Below are 18,705 nucleotides of genomic sequence, written 5' to 3'. Positions count from 1 at the left end.
TGAGAAATGGTGTCTTCTCTTGATACAGTTGAAGGCTGTCCACGAGCAGCTGGCTGCCTTGTCCCAACCGCAAGCCAGCAAACCAAAGAGAAAAGAGAAAGAAAAGAAGGAGAAGGAAAAGGAGAAGAAAAAAGAAAAACATAAGAAGAAAGGAGGCATGTCTGGCCTTGTAGATGAGATCCAGGACGCTACACCTGTTCCACAGCTCTCTAAGAAGACCAAGACTACTAACAATAACAACAAGGAGGTTGCACCCAAGAAGAAATCCAGGTTGGTATTAAACTGGTATAAACTTTCTCCATGTCAGGCGGTCAGTTACAGCAACTCCTTCATATGTTGCTTTAGCCATCAGCTTAGCATTGCACAATTTGTTTTTACCTGTACTCAATTGTTGAATCCCCCCTGGTTTTCCAGAAAATTGTATAAATAAAGGCTTGTCAGTGTTGTATATTGATGAATTACTTGTGTTTTTCTTTACTTGTGTAGTAAAAAGGAAGGGATGAAAAGCCATCATCCCACCAACCTGCTGCCGCTTCCCAGCCTGGATGATGATCTGGGGGGAGCTGGGTCATCAGCTGCAGGGGAAAAGTGCAAGCCGATGACGTACGAGGAAAAGAGGCAGCTAAGCTTGGACATCAACAAGCTTCCTGGTGACAAACTTGGCCGTGTAGTGCATATCATCCAGTCCAGAGAGCCCTCACTCAAAAACTCGAACCCCGATGAGATCGAGATTGACTTTGAGACGCTCAAGCCTTCCACTTTGCGAGAGCTGGAGAGATATGTGTCTTCCTGCCTCCATAAGAAGAAAAAGCTTCCAGGTAAGCCACCCACCAGGAAACCAGAGTGTGTGAGGTTTATTTAGAAATAATAATAATAATTTCTGAGTTATTTCATATTTGATGCTTTATTGGAAATGCATGAACACATAGTTGTTGGTTTGCAGTTGAGAAGCCTATGGAGTCCATGGCAACCTCCAAAAAGACTGTATCCTCTTCAGAGAGCAGCGGCTCCAGCAGCGACAGCGAAGCTGAGGGGACAGGTGACTTACTACAAATTTGACAATTCAAATGCCCTTAATCAAAAAAAAAAAAAGGAAAATTAAGTGCTTAATCTATATTTCACTTCAGGAATAATTAAGCATCAGAAGAAGAAGGGCCAGTCTGTGAAGGAGGGGAAGAAGACACATCCTCATGTTCACACTCACAGTGGCCCTGCTCAGACTGGGCTTCATTCACAAGTTGCAGGCCTTCAGTCCAGCAGTCAGATGAAGCAACAGCACCAGCCATCTCCCGCAGGCTTCGTTGCTCCCCCTGTCGCTGCTCTGGAGTCCTCCCAGTTACTGGAGACTAGCTTTGAGTCCCTGCCTCCTTTTGGCCAGCCCCTGATGCATCTGTCGCACCACACAGGCGGCAACTCCTCACCCGCACCTCCACACCTCAACGCTCATTCTGCTGGGCCAGTGTCCCCTGAGACCCATCCCTTCCTCAACCAGCATCCCGTCCTCACATCTCCAGGTAAGCCTGCTGCACTCTCAACACAATTGAATGCATCAGCTACTCACATTTTTTATTGCTGCAGATGTTACTGCAATCCCTCCAAGAATAATGGCTCTTACGAAGTCCAGCAGTCCCCTTTTTCAAAATTGGCACACACCATGTCTTAATTAATAGCTAAATGAAAAGGAACTCTTCAGTGGGAAGTGATCAACAATATTAATTGTAACCCACACATAGTGTACTTTGATGTAACGCCAACGAACAGCTTTTGAATTTAGGCGAGCAAGCAGATGGGGCTCTTATGATAATCTACAGATTCCATCCATCTGACTCGTGCTTTACTCTCTGAAGAACACACATCCTTCCTATAATAAACTCAACATTAAACATTTAATGGGACTTCTTTGATGAGCATTCATTGTTTGTATTGGCAGATTGCACATTACAGTTGGCAGCATTTTAATAAATTCATGTGATCCGTTCCCACAAAATAACTGTAATATGCATGTAATGATTTTGAAAACTGAACTGCTGTTTTTTTTTTTTTTTTTTTTTTTTTTTTCTCAAGTAAACATGTCAAGGACCAAAATCACAAGAATCATCTCCTGAAATTTGTATTCATTGTGTTGTTTCTTCTTCCTTTCCTGGAACCATGCAACCTCAGCCTTGCACATTTCCATGCCTCAGCAGCCTTCTCGACCCAGCCACAAGGCAGCGCCTCTTCATCCCAAACCCCCTCAGCAGCAACCAGCACCTCCTCCACAGCAACCTACCCTGCAGCAGCAGCAGCAGCAGCAGCAGCAGCAGCAGCTCCAACCCCAGTCAGCACCACCACCACCACAGCACCAGATTCCCTCTCAGATCCTCCACCCTCCTCAGCCCCTGCACCAGCGGCCCATGTCTCCTCCAACACTCACACCACAGGGCTTGCTATCTTCGCAGCCTCCCCAGATGCTGCTGGAGGATGACGAAGAGCCAGGTTCTACAACGCCTATGAACCAAGTACAATTATACCTGCAGCAGTTCCAGCAAGCCCGTCAGCCCCAGCAGTCCATGCAGTCGCTCCAGGCGCAGGCTCGTCAGCAGCAGCAGCAACAGCAACAACAACAACAACAACAACAACAACCAGGGCAGATCTCTCTATTGCAGTCGGTCCAGGGACAATCTCAACTCTCCTCTCAGACCACGTTGCCTCCTCCCCAGCTCCCTATTCAGTCCCAGGCTCAGCCAGTCCCGTCACATCAGGCCCTACCCCAACAGATGCCTCTACACCAGGCCCGCCACATGCAGCATACTCAGCCACAGCAACAGCAGCCACCACAACAACATCTGAACTACCAGCAAGGTCCTGGACTAGCTGGTCAGTCCCAGGGATCACAACACAAGGTATCCATGCCCACCAACAAAGCACAGCAGATTATCCAGCAACAGCAGCCCTCGCCTCGCCCCACCAAGGCTGACCCTTACAATGCAGGTGGGTCTGAGAAGAAAAAAAGATATTGTGTGATTGGTTATAGAGGCAAACATTGTTCCTGTACAAACTAATCATGTTGGCTCAAGTTTTACACCATTCCCCTCTGTTGACAGGTCACTTGAGGGACAACACATCCCCTCTCATGATGCATTCCCCACAACTTCCCCAGTATCCACCTGTATCTCACCAGTCTCCACCTCATAACATGCAGCCCAAAAAGGTGAGAGGACTTTTTCAGAAACTGTTTAGTGCAGAGCTATCATTATGGCTCCACATGCCTATGTCTGACTTTGGCTCCATTTGCTTGTCATGCAGCAGAGGGCCCCCGGGAGCCATGGTGGGGTAAAGGAGGAGAAACTTCCTCCATCACCAGTGATGAGAGGGGAGCCATTCAACCCTGCATTGAGACCAGACCATCACAAACATCCTGATAACAAGCCTTCTCAAACAGGCCACAGCCAACAGAGTGAGTACCGTAACTTCTTGTTTTCGCTCAGTCGTTCTGTGGTTAAAATGCAGAAGAAACTACACAAGATATTGAGACTGTGTGTGTGTGTGTGTACTTGTGTTGAGCAGATGTGAAGTCCATGGACAGCTTGCGACCTGTCATCCGCTCCTCCGAGTCCAGTGGGCCGCCCTCCTCTCTACAAGAAAAGGATAAGTTCAAGCAGGAGTCGAAGGCTCCCATTGCCCCCAAAAAGGTACAGGTGGGTGAAACAGTCGTTTAAAAAAAAGATAAATTATGTGTGTGTGTGTGTATACATATTAATATACACACCTCTTTGAGGTCTTAATGTATGAACTTTATAGTATTTCATCTTTGATTTTTGATCATGACTAAACATCAATGTTGCTCTTCTTCTTATCTCGTTTGTTTTCTCAGGATGTGAAACTGAAGAATATGGGCTCGTGGGCCAGCCTGGCACACAAGTCCACATCTACACCCTTGTCTGCAGTGAAGTCATCGAGTGATAGCTTTGAGCAGTTCCGTCGAGCCGCTCGGGAGAAAGAGGAGAGGGAGAAAGCCCTCAAGGCCCAAGCCGAGCAGGCAGAAAAAGACAGACTACGCAGAGAGCAGGACAAACTACGGTAAGGTTGTCCAGAAGACTGAAGAAGAATATATATAAGGCTGTTTACCTCATGAGGCATTATAGTGTTTTGAGGATTTACACCTAGCTTTAATGCTTTGTATATTTGATCAACAAAGCTAGATATGGGGGATTAATAAAGAATGTTGAACAGGCTATCTGTCTATGTAGGTGTATACCAATCCATAGCATAACACTTTAGAACAAGGGCAGCTATACTTGCTGTGTAATATAAAAATGTGACACCACTCTTCTGAGAGGGTTAGCCACCTCTACTTGCAGGGAGGGTTTATCGATAAACGCCAACGCCATCATTAGAAGTCGTGAGGCTGACAGACTTTGTTGTCTCTATGTTGGGTTTATGTAATTACAGATTTAGCAAAGCTTCAACAAGATTTTGCACTTAGGTTGCAAATGTTTTTGGACAGGCTGCCCAATCATAAATAAGACAAAGGAAACCTTTACTCCGAGGTGTGTATTATGCCCTCTAGTGGTCATATTGTAGGATCACCATAGCTACTGAGAATGGAGTGTAACACTGCAGGTTATTTCAGATGTCAACATTTTAACCAGAAAATATTATAATCAATTATATGCATCAGAGGCCAAGGTTTATACTATTTTACAACTCGTTTAATAGTGCACAGATCATCAAGATATTGTAATAATTGAAACCAAAATAATAAACTTCATGAACATGCTTATATTAACCCTTTAGTTTAGACATAGGTGGTTTTACCTTGTGTTTCACCAAGCAAGATTTTTTACTTGAGTAAGTTAATCATACCTAAAGCAGGGTTTTAAAAGATACTGGGTTGTACTGGCATTTCATTGCCAGTACTGACACACCGTAGACTAGACTTTTACTATAGTAGTATACTATATACCCACATCCAAAGAAAGCTCTGCTCTCCCATGTTTGATCTTTTGCCTCTGACAATCTCCCAAGTTTAGAAACCAGCTAGCTGTTTCCTTTAGCTAAGACATCTCTACAGATCCATATGCATGTTCTTGATCTTGTTTTCCTGTCCTTGTAGTTTTATATTTAGCTTAGCTGTTTTCCATATGACTAGGATAAAACCTGATGAGAACCTCCCTCAGAAATTTGAAATGTATTTGAGTTTACCTCTTGTGAATTATTGGCTCAATGTTTTCCAGAGGTCGAGATGAAGAGGACATCATGGAGCCAAGCAGAAGGGTGCATGAGGAGCCACGCAGGCGTCTGGAGCAACAACACATTCAAGCTCCTTCGCAGCAGCAGCAGCAACAGCAGCAGCAACAACAACAACAGCAGCAGCAACAACAACAACAACAACAACAACAGCCGCCGCAGCAGCAGGAGCCCCAGCCAGCTGCCATTCAGCCGCCTCCTCAACCCCCAACACCGCCTCAGCCTGCCGCACAGAACCCACTTGACCAACAGAGGGAGCTAGCACGCCGTCGAGAGCAGGAAAGGAGGAGGCGAGAAGCGGTGAGATAATCGTTTGTAGTACTCTTTAAATGAACATAAGAGTCTAATTCTGACTTCTCACCATTAGTGTATACTTTAGTAGTACACTTGTTGTTAATGTCCGGCTGCTTCCTGTTTACGTTAGTGGCCCGGATGGAGCTAGCCGGTAATATTAATTCCTTATTTCGGCATTCGCCAACCTCAATAACAATCACACTCTCGATACAAGGACCGTGTGTTCCCTTGGCAGCATTCCCTTAGCCAAAAGTTCTCTGACTGTCTCTGATTGGACTTTGTAACCATAACACAGTGAGATAAACACTTGTATGAGATGGTGGTTAACAATCCACAATTATTGTAGAAAGAAGTATCCAGTTCCAGCACTGCCTGGGGACCCTCACACTCACAGACACAGAGAATATGACTTTGTCTTCAGTTTTATTTCTTGTAAAATGCAATTTTAACTTGATTGTATTGATGAATGTATTGTATTTTCACTTCTAGCTATAGGAGAAATTTGAAGATGCAGTCTCTAATGAACGTAATTGAAATGCTTTTCTTTTCTCTCTCCAGATGGCGGCCACTATTGACATGAATTTCCAAAGTGACTTAATGGCTATCTTTGAGGAGAACCTGTTTTGAGGAGCGAAGAACCTGAAACGTAACTGCAAAAAAACGAAAAGGAAAAAAAAAGTGAATAAAACTTGGATAATGTAAACTTCCTCTAAAGAGAGAATTGGCGACCATGCACCACAGAGGGACACGGACTGGATGTTAACGTGACGGGCCCTCGGAGAACGAGTAAAAACGCTGAATGGGCGCTCACAGCTCGCTTTGCCCCTGTGGACTGAACACACACACAACACACATCGGGATAGACTCATCGTTTGAGATGTCATTTCATAGGAATTTGGCGTTGCCTGCCTGACATCTCATAGCAGGAGAAAAGGACCCCTGTTGTTGCCTTTGTCACTTGCTTCTTAGTGTGTGTGGGTGCAACAATGAATTGCAGGAGTAAAGACATCCCAATAACTATGAAAATGCTCTGATAATGTACTGACAGACTGTGCAGAGGTGTTTTGAAACTGCCAGGTGTCTGAAATGGTGAAGAAGACTGGTCTTTTATGTTTTGTTTTTGTTTTGATTGATGTAAGTGAACAAATGAAAGGGTTGGGAGGCAACTTCCATACTGTAAATCATGTATATTTCTCAGCAGAGAAGGTACAGTTTGCCTTACACCTCTTTCCTAAACAGACCATTATGTTCTGTGGCCTGCACAGATGGACAACTCGATCACATTTACAACCAGGACTAGGAGCAGTGCAGACATGTTTTTCATCATCTAGTATCTACTGTAAAGAAGTATTTTCTTATACTACAATAACTGTTTATTTTGGATCTTTCTTTTTTTTTTTCCTCTCTGAATCTTCATACCATCACACTCCACCACCTCTGTCTATGCCAAACAATTCATTATCTTTTATGCTAAATTACTTGTCCTAAAACATGGTAGGTAGCTAATGACAAAAACCCTGAATATATGCATTATCATAGTTCCACCGAGTATTTATCGAATACAGAATCAGTTGAAGTTTTCATCCTGCCTTCTTTTTGTTGTTTTTTTTTTTTTTTGTTCATTTAAAACATGAACTTGTTAGCAGAAAAGGGGAAAGGTCTGCCCATTTCTGAGCTTTAGTTGGAATATGATTTCACTAAAAGTGTTGCGACATTCTTTGTATTACACTTTGCGACATAATGTTGGAAATATCGTTTTAACTCTTCACAAGAGTCACACTACTGGATCAGTTAAGAAATGAGCAGATGAGGAGCCCTTGCTGTTCCCTCTGTGTGCGCTCTGATCGTACTTAATGACAACAGGTGGGGTGCTTGAGGCAGGAAGGGTACAATCGGGAAGAAGACCAACATTTAACACATTTCTGTAGCTGTTACTTGAATCGGGTTAATAGCTGAAGGGACTGGAAGGAGCTCCCAGTTAGTTTTTACATCAAATCGTCTTCTAATTTTTCTGAGGGCACACTGTCAACAGTACAAACAAAAAAAAGACAAACAAAAGTTAAGAAACGGAAAACTCGGAAAAAACAGTTTTGATTTATATCTTTGTTCTTGTTCAATAATAGTGGATGTGAGTTATAATTCTGTTCTTGGAGACATTGTTTGGACCGGGGATGGGTTGAAACCTGAATGCATCTCGTTCTCTTCACTTGTCTCTTATGGTGTTTTTCTCCAGTGCCTGTATTGTATTGCAATTCTCTTTGGCTTATATTACACTTCGAGGGGGTTTAGAAAGGGGGCAGGTCAGGACTGGGTGGTGTAATATTTGAATGGGGAGGGAGATTTTTGAAAGAGTTTGTGTAAAAACAAAAATAATTAAAAAAAAAAAAAAAAAAAAAAGGAAAAGACAGCGTTTTATATTTTACCCGTTGTCAATATTCGGGTTTTAAATTTAGTTTTAGCTGGACTTCTATGAGTGTACACATCTGACAACTACTTTCTCATTTTGTTCAATCAACAGACTTTAGGTAGATATGTTTCAGCGTTGCCACACTAGCGTTTGAGTCTGGTCTATGAGTGTGACTGTGTAAATTTGGATGGCTGTGTGACTGTGTTTTGTTTTTCGTTAAATTTTTTTGTTAAAGTGTGTGGTGCAGGAGGCATGTTCCCCGATGTAGATAAGCATTCTATTGATGAGAATAAACAGATAAACAGTACTTCAGGAGAACTTGTTTCTGTGCTTAAGTCACCTTTTTAATTTCTATGAAGTCCACCATATATGAAATATAGAGTTTTTATTATTAGACTGGTTTTGAAAGGGTAAGAAAAACTTCATTCCTTTTTAGCCTTTTTTTCCTTTTCACAGTAACTGTTGGACATAATGTGCCATGAGTTCTTCAGAGAATGTGCTGACCCGCAGCTCAGCCCAGAGTTTGCTTTATTCAGGTATTTTATTTTGTGTTACATTTGTTCTGTTTTGGGGGTTTTGTTCAAACATTTTCCTCGATTTATTGTTTGGTATGTGAGTGGTCTATCGAGGTCTCTGATTCAGTCTGTTATGATCATTGAATAAACTCATCTCTTTTATAGAAAATAAAAAATAAACTTAATTCTGTGTCTTTTTTGTGAAATGTCTTTTCGAGCTAGCATGAAGGTCACAGATTCTCAAGACGGAGCTTGTTGTCCAGTCAGTTTTATGCGTGCCTACTTAAAGCAACGCAACTGCAGTCCACCTGTCGTTGCTTTTTTGTCTGTTTTTATTAGCTTTTATATTTTACACTGGTACTCATGTCTCCAACATTTAAAAAAAATAGTATGACTTTTGCATGACATTTTTCAACATACTATACTATTACTTTTTAACAACATTACTATACTATGACTTTACTTTTTCTGACATACTATACTATGACTTTTTTATTACTTTTTTTTCAACATACTATACTATGACTTTTATATGACTTTTTTTCGACATACTATACTATTACTTTTTTATTACTTTTTTTCCGACATACTATACTATGACTATTACTTTTTTTTCAACATACTATACTATGACTTTTTTCGACATACTATACTATGACTTTTATATGACTTTTTTTCGACATACTATACTATGACTTTTATTACTTTTTTTTCGACATACTATACTATGATTTTTTTTCATGATTTTTTAACATACTATAGTATGACTTTGAAAAAAAACTTACATGACTTTTGCATGACATTTTTCTACAAACTATACATCTTTTTCGACATACTATACTATGTCTTTTTCATGACTTTTTACGACATACAGGTTTTTTTTACATACAATCCTTTGACTATTTTGCCATTACTTTTTCCAACATACTACAGTATGACTTTTGCCTTTTGCCTTTTTAAAAAGGATTGCTCTCATGACAAACACATAGGAGGACATGTTTACCTTCAGGCCTTTTATATTACTTTTTTTCGACATACTATACTATGACTTTTTTCGACATACTATACTATGACTTTTATATTACTTTTTTCGACATACTATACTATGACTTTTTTCGACATACTAATAGCTTGTTGTCCAGTCAGTTTTATGCATGCCTACTTAAAGCAACGCAACTGCCGTCCACCTATCGTTGCTTTTTTGTCTGTTTTTATTAGCTTTTATATTTTACACTGGTACTCATGTCTCCATCATTTTATAAAGTAGTATGACTTTTGCATGACATTTTTCAACATACTATACTATTATCTATTTCAACATACTATACTATTACTTTTTACCAACATACTATACTATGGCTTTTTTACTTTTTCCGACATACTATACTATGACTTTTTTAAACGTACTATACTATGACTTTTGACTTTTTTCAACATACTATACTATGACTTTTATATGACTTTTTTCGACATACTATACTATGACTTTTATGACTTTTTTTCGACATACTATACTATTACTTTTTTATTACTTTTTTTTCAACATACTATACTATGACTTTTATATAACTTTTTTTCGACATACTATACTATTACTTTTTTATTACTTTTTTTTCGACATACTATACTATGACTTTTTTATTACTTTTTTTTCGACATACTATACTATGACTTTTTTCGACATTCTATACTATGACTTTTATGACTTTTTTTCGACATACTATACTATGACTTTTATATGACTTTTTTTTCCACATACTATACTATGACTTTTTTCGACATACTATACTATGACTTTTATATGACTTTTTTTCAACATACTATACTATGACTTTTTTCGACATACTATACTATGACTTTTATATAACTTTTTTTCGACATACTATACTATTACTTTTTTTTCGACATACTATACTATGACTTTTTTATTACTTTTTTTTCGACATACTATAGTATTACTTTTTTCGACATTCTATACTATGACTTTTATGACTTTTTTTCGACATACTATACTATGACTTTTATATGACTTTTTTTTCCACATACTATACTATGACTTTTTTCGACATACTATACTATGACTTTTATATTACTTTTTTTTCCACATACTATACTATGACTTTTTTCGACATACTATACTATGACTTTTATATTACTTTTTTCGACATACTATACTATGACTTTTTTCGACATGCTATCTTAAGACTTTTTTATTACTTTTTTTGACATACCATAGGCCTACTAGTTACTTTTATCGACAGAATTTTTCATTACTTTTTTCGTCATAGGATAGCATGTCAAAAAAGTAGTATATACTTTTTTGACATGCTATCCTATGACCTTTTTCTGACATACTATACTATGATTTTTTTTCATGATTTTTTAACATACTATAGTATGACTTTTTGAAAAAAAACTTACATGACTTTTGCATGACATTTTTCTACAAACTATACATCTTTTTCGACATACTATACTATGTCTTTTTCATGACTTTTTACGACATACAGGTTTTTTTTACATACAATCCTTTGACTATTTTGCCATTACTTTTTCCAACATACTACAGTATGACTTTTGCCTTTTGCCTTTTTAAAAAGGATTGCTCTCATGACAAACACATAGGAGGACATGTTTACCTTCAGGCCTCAGTCCAACGCTCATGCACTGTCACAGGTGACACACGTGTTTCAGCTGTATTCATAACGATTTTGTCTGCCAAATGCAGTATTTAACATGCTCGTAGAACTAAAGTTATTGCCCCCATGTGTCAAATCTTGTCTAAATTCAGCATTGAGCCATCATAAAATTGCATCAGACTTTGGCGCTTTCAACGCGTGTAGAATGGTATCAGTCGGGTATAATATAAATTATGTCAATAATCATAAGTCATCCCCAGCTCCTTACTGAGTATCGTTGTGTCAAACAGCGGTGACCGCTTTTGGTTGTTTTATTTTGAAAATATTTACCGGAAACATTGTCATGGTTCACCATTGCCCTCGTGTGGTTACAGTGAGGAACTGCATCAATACATGGCGTCAAATCGGTATAATCGTTACATTATTAGGTCGAGTTATTGTTACTGTCAACATAATTGTTATCAATGACTGTAAAAATAAATCAGTATTTCAATAACATTTTTCTAATGTGACAAGAGGCGAGGGCCAAATCCCAATGCCCCCCCTCACGGACTTTATGCGCGTGTGAGGGCTCGCCTATGGACATTTTGAGCCCTTTTTGCGCACTTTCCGTAAGTACTTTGCCAGAGGGAATTACCCACAGTTCATAGCGTTTCAACGGCGGTGGACTTAATATTAGAAACAGAAAAGTTTATTGTAAATGTTTGTATTCGATCTTCTTGACGCTAAATGAATTGACACATAGATTCATCAGCATTGTTTACTACCACCTTGTGGTCACAGGCGGGAACTGCAACACAATAAATTCGTCAAGCTAGCGTCAATAAGGATCGGTTTCAACCGATCATACTTCCGGTTATACACTTTCAAAGTTAAGTGTCAAAACGGAAACGTAATCCAAAACTGTTCGTAAAATAGGCCTACAGATATCTGGAGATTATAGCCTACATTTAAACGCCTATTGAAAGAACAAGTACTCATGTTAGCCATATTTGTATTACTGTTTTGTACACAAATCAAATCATTGAGTCACCACGACCAAGAATAGATGGATGACAGAAATTAAGATTTTTTTTTAAGTGACTATACTAACATAACAGTGTTCTCACTGTAGGCTACATCGTATCTCCTGTGGTGTCACTGTAATTTAGAAAATAGGTGGGAAGTAACTAGTAGCTACATCAGCAGCCTACTCATGCTGACATGCTTTTAACATAGTCTATTTGTTTGCTTTAAATGACACTAAAGCATGTTTCCATCTTTAAAGACTTATTTCTGCATCAAAGACACAAAAAGGAGTTTACAAAAACAGTGGAACTCTCACTGTGTGTGCTGCGTGTAGGTATTTCCGATATTCCAGGCTGCACCTGGAGGCAGCACCGCTACCCGTTTGTCGGGTCCAGCTGATCTGAGTGAGAATGATTCAGAGGCGTCGACTTGAATGGACAGACGTCAGGTAGAGAAACACCCAAAGTATTTTGTGTTTCATCAAATGGCAGCTGACAACTCCGCTCTCATGTCGGACCCGTCTGGATGGAGGAGGCTCTAAAACCGGCGGTAAGGCTTCAACAAATCAAACGTTTCTCCCGCAGAAAATATCATCAACGCAACGAGTTCCCGTTTGTGCGATGAGAGATATCTAGTATCGGCTTGGTTTCACTTCAAGTTGAAACACGTTACAAATGTGGAAATGATTCATATTTTAGCGTCTCTAATTTTTTAAGTGCTGTTGCGCCATCATGAAAGGTAAAATGTCAAATAGTTTTGTCGTCGATTTCTTGCTAAATACTCTAAATACTACAGAATGTTTTTAGCTGTTCAAATCTAAGGTTTTATTTTCTGTTTTATTGCAAGTACGTTTAGACTTTGAACTGCTGTTTGGGCAAACGAGGAATTTGAACCTGCCATTATTGGTCTTTTTGTGATGGACTTTAAAAATGTGTATACTTGTATATATATTTACCTAGCGGTGTTATGAAATAGTCGGAAATAGCGGTGTTGTGAAATAGTAGCACCGTCTTTAGGATGAGTAGAATAAGATTTGTTCTCTGCTAATCATGATTATTTCTGTCTTGGTCATATACTGACATCCACTGTGTGTTGGATGTATCGAGTTTGGTATAATAAGTAATTATAGCATTCAATTTGTAAAGGTATGATATTTGAGTTGGGGATTAAACTGCTAGAGTGTAGGCTGGATGGGGAAACTTGCTGGCCTACTGTGTGCTTACAGTATTGTACATTTAGTTGTAGCCTACTGTTTTAACACCCCTTGAAGACAGCAGGTGTCTCACATTTCCGTTGTGTTTCCACAGTTATGGCCATGGAGAGCAGTGTGTGGAGTACCTGTGACTACAGCCACAATGTCACCTTCTTCTACGACTTGGTGGGTAAGAAGATCAGCGTGGTGTGGACGCCTCGGGACTTCGTGGTGATTGGTCTGGGCTTGACGGTATGTCTCATCGTAGTCTTGGCCAACCTGATGGTGATGGTGGCCATCTCCATGAACCACCGCTTCCACTTCCCCATCTACTATCTGTTGGGCAACATGGCCGCAGCAGACCTGTTTGCAGGCATCGCCTACGCCAACCTGATGCTGAACACGGGCCCCTGGACCGGCACCCTCACCAAGGAGCAGTGGTACATCCGCGGGGCTCTGATTGACATCAGCCTGACGGCCTCTGTGGCCAACCTGCTGGCGGTCGCCGTGGAGCGCCACCAGAGCATCATCACCATGCAGCTGCACAGCAAGATGACCAAGCGGCGCGTGGTGCTGCTGATAGTCGGCATCTGGGCCGTGAGCATCATCATGGGCCTGGTGCCCTCCACGTTTTGGAACTGTGAGTGCGACCTGGACGACTGCTCCACCGTCGCTCCTCTCTACAGCCGCCGCTTCCTCATCTTCTGGGCAATTCTCAACCTGCTCACTTTCCTCATCATGGTGGCCGTGTACACCCGTATCTTCGTCTACGTGAGATACCAGACCTGGTACGCGTCTCAGCACACCACAGAGATGAGGCACAAGCAAACTGTTATCAACCTGATGAAAACCATCTCCATGGTTTTGGGTGAGAAGCTGTTTGTGTGCAACCATCCCCTGCTGGATGTTAGTTACGGGTCAAAGGTCAAGGTTGTAAGGCTTGGTTTTTAATTAACTACAAAATGTACAGTCCAGCTGTCTCACATATTTATTATATGCTTTAGCTCAGCGTCTTTATTATTGAATATTTGGAAGGTGTCAATACTAACTGCGCTTCAGCTCAGAGAGAGAACTGTTGCATGTTGGGATGTTTAGCAGTGTCCTCCCCCCCCTTCCCCTCCAAACCAGTTTTGCAGGTCTTGTGTATGATAACGAGTATTTTAAGTTCTAAAAAGGCTCGTATTTCCGGAGTGTTACTATGAAAATGAAATCTTGTTCAGGTGACTCCTGCCGGCAATAGAAGATAAAATAAACGTAATAGTCACGAAGGAAATTTGTCATATACATATATATTATTTTCTGACTGGCAGTTAAGCTTGGATAAACATTCAAGATACAAATATTAGCAGCTCTTGAGACAACTGGCGTCATGTTACATGGCTGTGTTTGTGGGACATTTAAGTTTATTGTTGCTGACTGTTTTCATTCCTCACTAACAACAAACATCCCTGCAGGTGCATTCGTAATCTGCTGGATGCCTGGCCTCGTGACTCTCTTACTGGATGGGCTGCTGGGTAAAGCCAGCCACGCCAACGCCTATGAGAAGTTTTGTTTGGTGATAGCTGAATGCAACTCTCTGGTCAACCCTATCATCTATTCCCTGAGAGACGACGAGATGCGCAGGACCTTCAAGTGGATCCTGTGCTGCCTGTGTCGGAGAGGTGGCGGCCAGCAGAGGGAGCCGTCACCTGTGGAGATTGACTGCGCGCTGCCAGAGGTACAGTTATATTACTACACCCTCAAAGCACTTTAAAACAGGTCTTACTCCATTCATACACGCACTTATAACCTAGAGTAAAAAGAAAAAGGCCCAAATTCTATTGCTCTTTCGCTTCTGCCTCCCAGTGAGTCATGCAGGTTTTTACATACTGCAACAATGCACAATGCTGATTTCCAATCTGACATTCACGTACCTTGTACCTGGCACGAGTAGGAACCAGGAAATTCCTAATCTTGATTTCTTTGCTTCATTTTGTTACTCTTTGAGACAAGATTACGTTTCTTAAAACATTCAATTTCAATTTTGTAATTCTAGAAAACGAATTTCCTTGAAATAAAAAAAAAAGTTTAATTTTGTATGTCCTGTAATGCTCCATGAGTTATTTTTCATCTACAGGAAACCGGTCGCTGTGTCCAGAAGGCAGAAGATCAGGCCGTCTGTGCAGAAACAAGCAAAGAAGACAGTTGGACAATGCAGGGGGTATGATGGTGCACGCCTGCAATAACAATATATATATTGACATTTAGCTTGCACACATTGTATACAATTATTTGCATTTGTGAATTGAATGAAAAAAATATATATATAAAGATGTATGTTTGTAAAATCCACGTTGGACAAATGCTTCCATCTTGAGTTTTTTCCTCAGTGGCCGACAGACTCGCATGTTAATCATCAGATGGTGCAATCTCTCCTTTTATTACGTTTGACTATCACAAGAGCATTTGTGACAAATTATAAAAATGAAACACTCCTATCTGAAATCAAATACCGAAAAAGAATTCACACTAAATCATTTTATTAATTTTCTAATAAGAACACTACAATTTGTCATATTCTTCCTTTTTGTTTTACTCTTTCTAGAACAATTCTAAAGTTGAGGTATAAAAGGAGTTCATACAGACTCACAAGTCTGAAAACAGTGGGGGTTATATACAAGAGAAATGGAAAGACAGAGGTAGAGAGAGGGGTAAATACAAGGGAAAGAGGGGAGATACAAATATACTAATAAAAACAAAGAAATCAAAAAGGTTTAAGGAGCCATTTAGTGCTGTGGAAGTCATTTAGTCACTTGCAGAATCCAAAGAAGATTTAAACATGATTAACAGGAAAAAGTAAAATTAAGTTCTGTGTTTTAGATTGCAAAAATTCAGGGGAGCGCTCAGTCTTCACGCTGACATCTTAAGGGTTTGTGCATGAATGTTTTTGCTGTACTCATTTTTGAGGCGAGGGACAGGAGCAGTGTTTAGCCCATTGGCTTTATTGTGAAGGGCTGCCTCTCTTCCTGTTTCAGGGTGTCACAAGAGTTTTAACAAGTTGTATTTTAATAGTTAGTCAAAATCCTAGAGTAGTAACTCCCTCTCAGTTCTATGCAAATGTACGGCTTGCATATTCTCACAATATTTCACCTGAATTTACATTTAGTGGTCATGGGCCGATACATTTTAAGCTCCATGAGTATGACTTATCAACTGTCCGTGTAACTACTTAACAGTTTAAAAATGCCATTAGCCACTCTATTAACAGAACATTCAGATTTCAATTAATATTTAGAGCATGTTTTTTTTTTTTTTATGTATAAGTAATGAGTGAATATTTTGGGGGAACTATGGAAAAGGGGGGGTGGGGGTCCATAAATCTATACGGCAAAATACACCAAATAACGTCCATCAGAGAACCTCAATTGATACAATTGTCTTTCCACAGCACCAAATGTTACACACGTAAACCCTACATTGCCACCCGGTTATGTAACAAAAGACCTAAATAATATTCAAAATTGATACAGAGTTATCATGAATCCTGTGACACAAAGGCCAAATAAGACTGGCATCTCAACCAAACATCAAAGTTTATAAAAGAAAAAAAAAGAAAAAAATACTGAAACATTACACAAACTGTACAGTGACATCCATTACAACAGGTAGAAAAAAGGGGAGGGGAGGCATGATAATTTGGTGTGGTGATAACGTTATTCATAAGATACAGTCGTATGAACTGCGATGAGTAACAAAACAAGTAATTAGATGTGGGATATCACATGTGACCAGCTAATAAGCTCAAGTTTTGTTCTGTAACATATGGTTCAACAAAGTCTTGACTGACACATACTCTTCATAAGGCTTTACCTTACTATCAAAATGCTTTGTTATTCACATAACGGTTAATGTATAAAATAGTTCCAAAGAATGAAAAAATCCCCCCAAAACGTTGCAGGTTTGTCTACACCCAGTGCTGCCTCTTCTTTTGGTAACAGAGGAGAGACAAGCCCTTGCCCAATTGGCTATAGAATTAAAAAAAAAATTTGTTGTGGTTCAACCAGAAGGTATTAAAAGGATGGGTTAAGCGGGGAGCATACCTTCTGTGCTCACAATCAAATTACAGGTGTGATATGACAGTCCTCCACCCACTCTCCCATGACACCCCACAACCCCCTCCCCCCCAAAATAAAAAAATAAAATCAACTTGAGGCATGACAACACCACACAGAGAGAGACACAGATACAAATATAATTCCCTCCTCTCCTCGAACTGAAAAGGTGGCTGTGCACCAACTTTAGAGAGACACAGAGTAGCATTATTACATTGCTGAACGTGGTATTTTTGGTTTTGGTACAACAGAAGGTTGTAGTGTGTTGCCTCGGGCTCACAAGCTAAAATGTTTCAAGACGGGGAGATCTCAAGTTGAACCCCACCTGGTGTGTCAATGGCTGGTGGAAGCACCCAGTCTCTATAATGCTTACAAAGGTCAGAGGGCACCAGCCAGTTTGACTAAGACATCCCAAGAACACTGTACACACGCCCACACAGAGACACACACATCATAGCAATACATGATGCACTTCTTCCTTTTTGGTCTGACTGTAATAATTATACCCTTTATTTTTTTTTTTGTTAATAAAAACGAAGCTAAAAACTTGGAAGATTAAATGAAAACAATAATATCACGCCTAGAAGTCCTACATGCATGGAAGACGGTCACGTTTCTAAATTCATGTCACGGTTTGTCCCAATAACACATCAATGCCCCACAATCTTTCCACCCTTCTCCCAACGTCATTTAGATGCTTTATTGAGCTCATTTTTGGTGGCGGCTGGTGCATTCTTGGTGAAACAGCATAAGAAAATAGCCTACAATCAAATAAACTAGTGGACAGAAAGCAAGAAGTAAAGTCTACAAGCCATCTACCGGACACCCTCTATTGGTTAGCAACAAAAAGGGCTATTAGTTACATCCACTCAACCAAAGATATTCTCTTCTCTGCCCTTTCTTCCTCTTCTCACCAGCCCTGTTATCACCTGCCCTGCCTGGTTTAGAACAGTGATAGCCTTAACTACCCTTTTACAGGTAGAAACACCCATAACAAGGATGCTAACTTTTGTGCTTGACACATATTTTATGTCAGCTCACTATGAAAACGGCTGCAAAGTTGTGTGTGTGTGTGTGTGTGTTGTGAAAGCGGGGTGCACACATGTTTGTGCATATCTCAATTATTCACTTTGTTTAAATCTCTTAACAGAATGAAACATCAAGCTATAAAGGACTGGAAGATATAACAGTGTCTTGTGTTGAGTCGGCAGAGGGTGATCTCGGAGGAACAGATGTGTTGACAACTACTGGGGCAGCACTTTGGTACGAGCGAGGTGAGCAGAGCTCCCTGGTGATCCGTATCAACAGTTTGGCTGTCAAATGCCAAAGG

At 40.1% G+C, this 18,705-nt stretch overlaps 2 protein-coding genes across 4 annotated transcripts in view; both read left to right on the top strand.

Annotated features, from left to right (window-relative positions):
- Positions 1-8,630, top strand: part of brd4 (bromodomain containing 4) — a 29,558-nt gene extending 20,928 nt beyond the window's left edge. For 2 of the 3 annotated variants that reach the window (XM_084036787.1, XM_084036785.1), the window contains exons 9-19: positions 29-270; positions 487-818; positions 944-1,039; positions 1,128-1,514; positions 2,161-2,970; positions 3,084-3,190; positions 3,286-3,436; positions 3,547-3,677; positions 3,854-4,059; positions 5,217-5,529; positions 6,082-8,630. In XM_084036787.1, the coding sequence (XP_083892913.1) occupies positions 29-270; positions 487-818; positions 944-1,039; positions 1,128-1,514; positions 2,161-2,970; positions 3,084-3,190; positions 3,286-3,436; positions 3,547-3,677; positions 3,854-4,059; positions 5,217-5,529; positions 6,082-6,150 (2,844 nt within the window). In that variant the 3' untranslated portion in view covers positions 6,151-8,630. The remainder of the gene's footprint in view (positions 1-28; positions 271-486; positions 819-943; positions 1,040-1,127; positions 1,515-2,160; positions 2,971-3,083; positions 3,191-3,285; positions 3,437-3,546; positions 3,678-3,853; positions 4,060-5,216; positions 5,530-6,081) is intronic. The other variant, XM_084036786.1, reaches the window with a different exon arrangement.
- A 3,862-nt stretch (positions 8,631-12,492) lies between these two features.
- lpar2a (lysophosphatidic acid receptor 2a) lies at positions 12,493-17,891 on the top strand. The gene is made up of 4 exons (XM_084037359.1): positions 12,493-12,641; positions 13,400-14,152; positions 14,739-15,001; positions 15,401-17,891. The coding sequence occupies exons 2-4, from the start codon at positions 13,402-13,404 to the stop codon at positions 15,488-15,490; spliced, it is 1,104 nt and encodes a 367-aa protein (XP_083893485.1). The 5' UTR covers positions 12,493-12,641; positions 13,400-13,401; the 3' UTR covers positions 15,491-17,891.
- Positions 17,892-18,705: the final 814 nt, after the last annotated feature.

The sequence above is a fragment of the Eutrigla gurnardus genome, assembly GCF_963514095.1.
Source record: "Eutrigla gurnardus genome assembly, chromosome: 20".
NCBI classification, from domain to species: Eukaryota; Metazoa; Chordata; class Actinopteri; order Perciformes; family Triglidae; genus Eutrigla; species Eutrigla gurnardus.
This window is presented reverse-complemented; position numbering and strand designations above follow the sequence as displayed.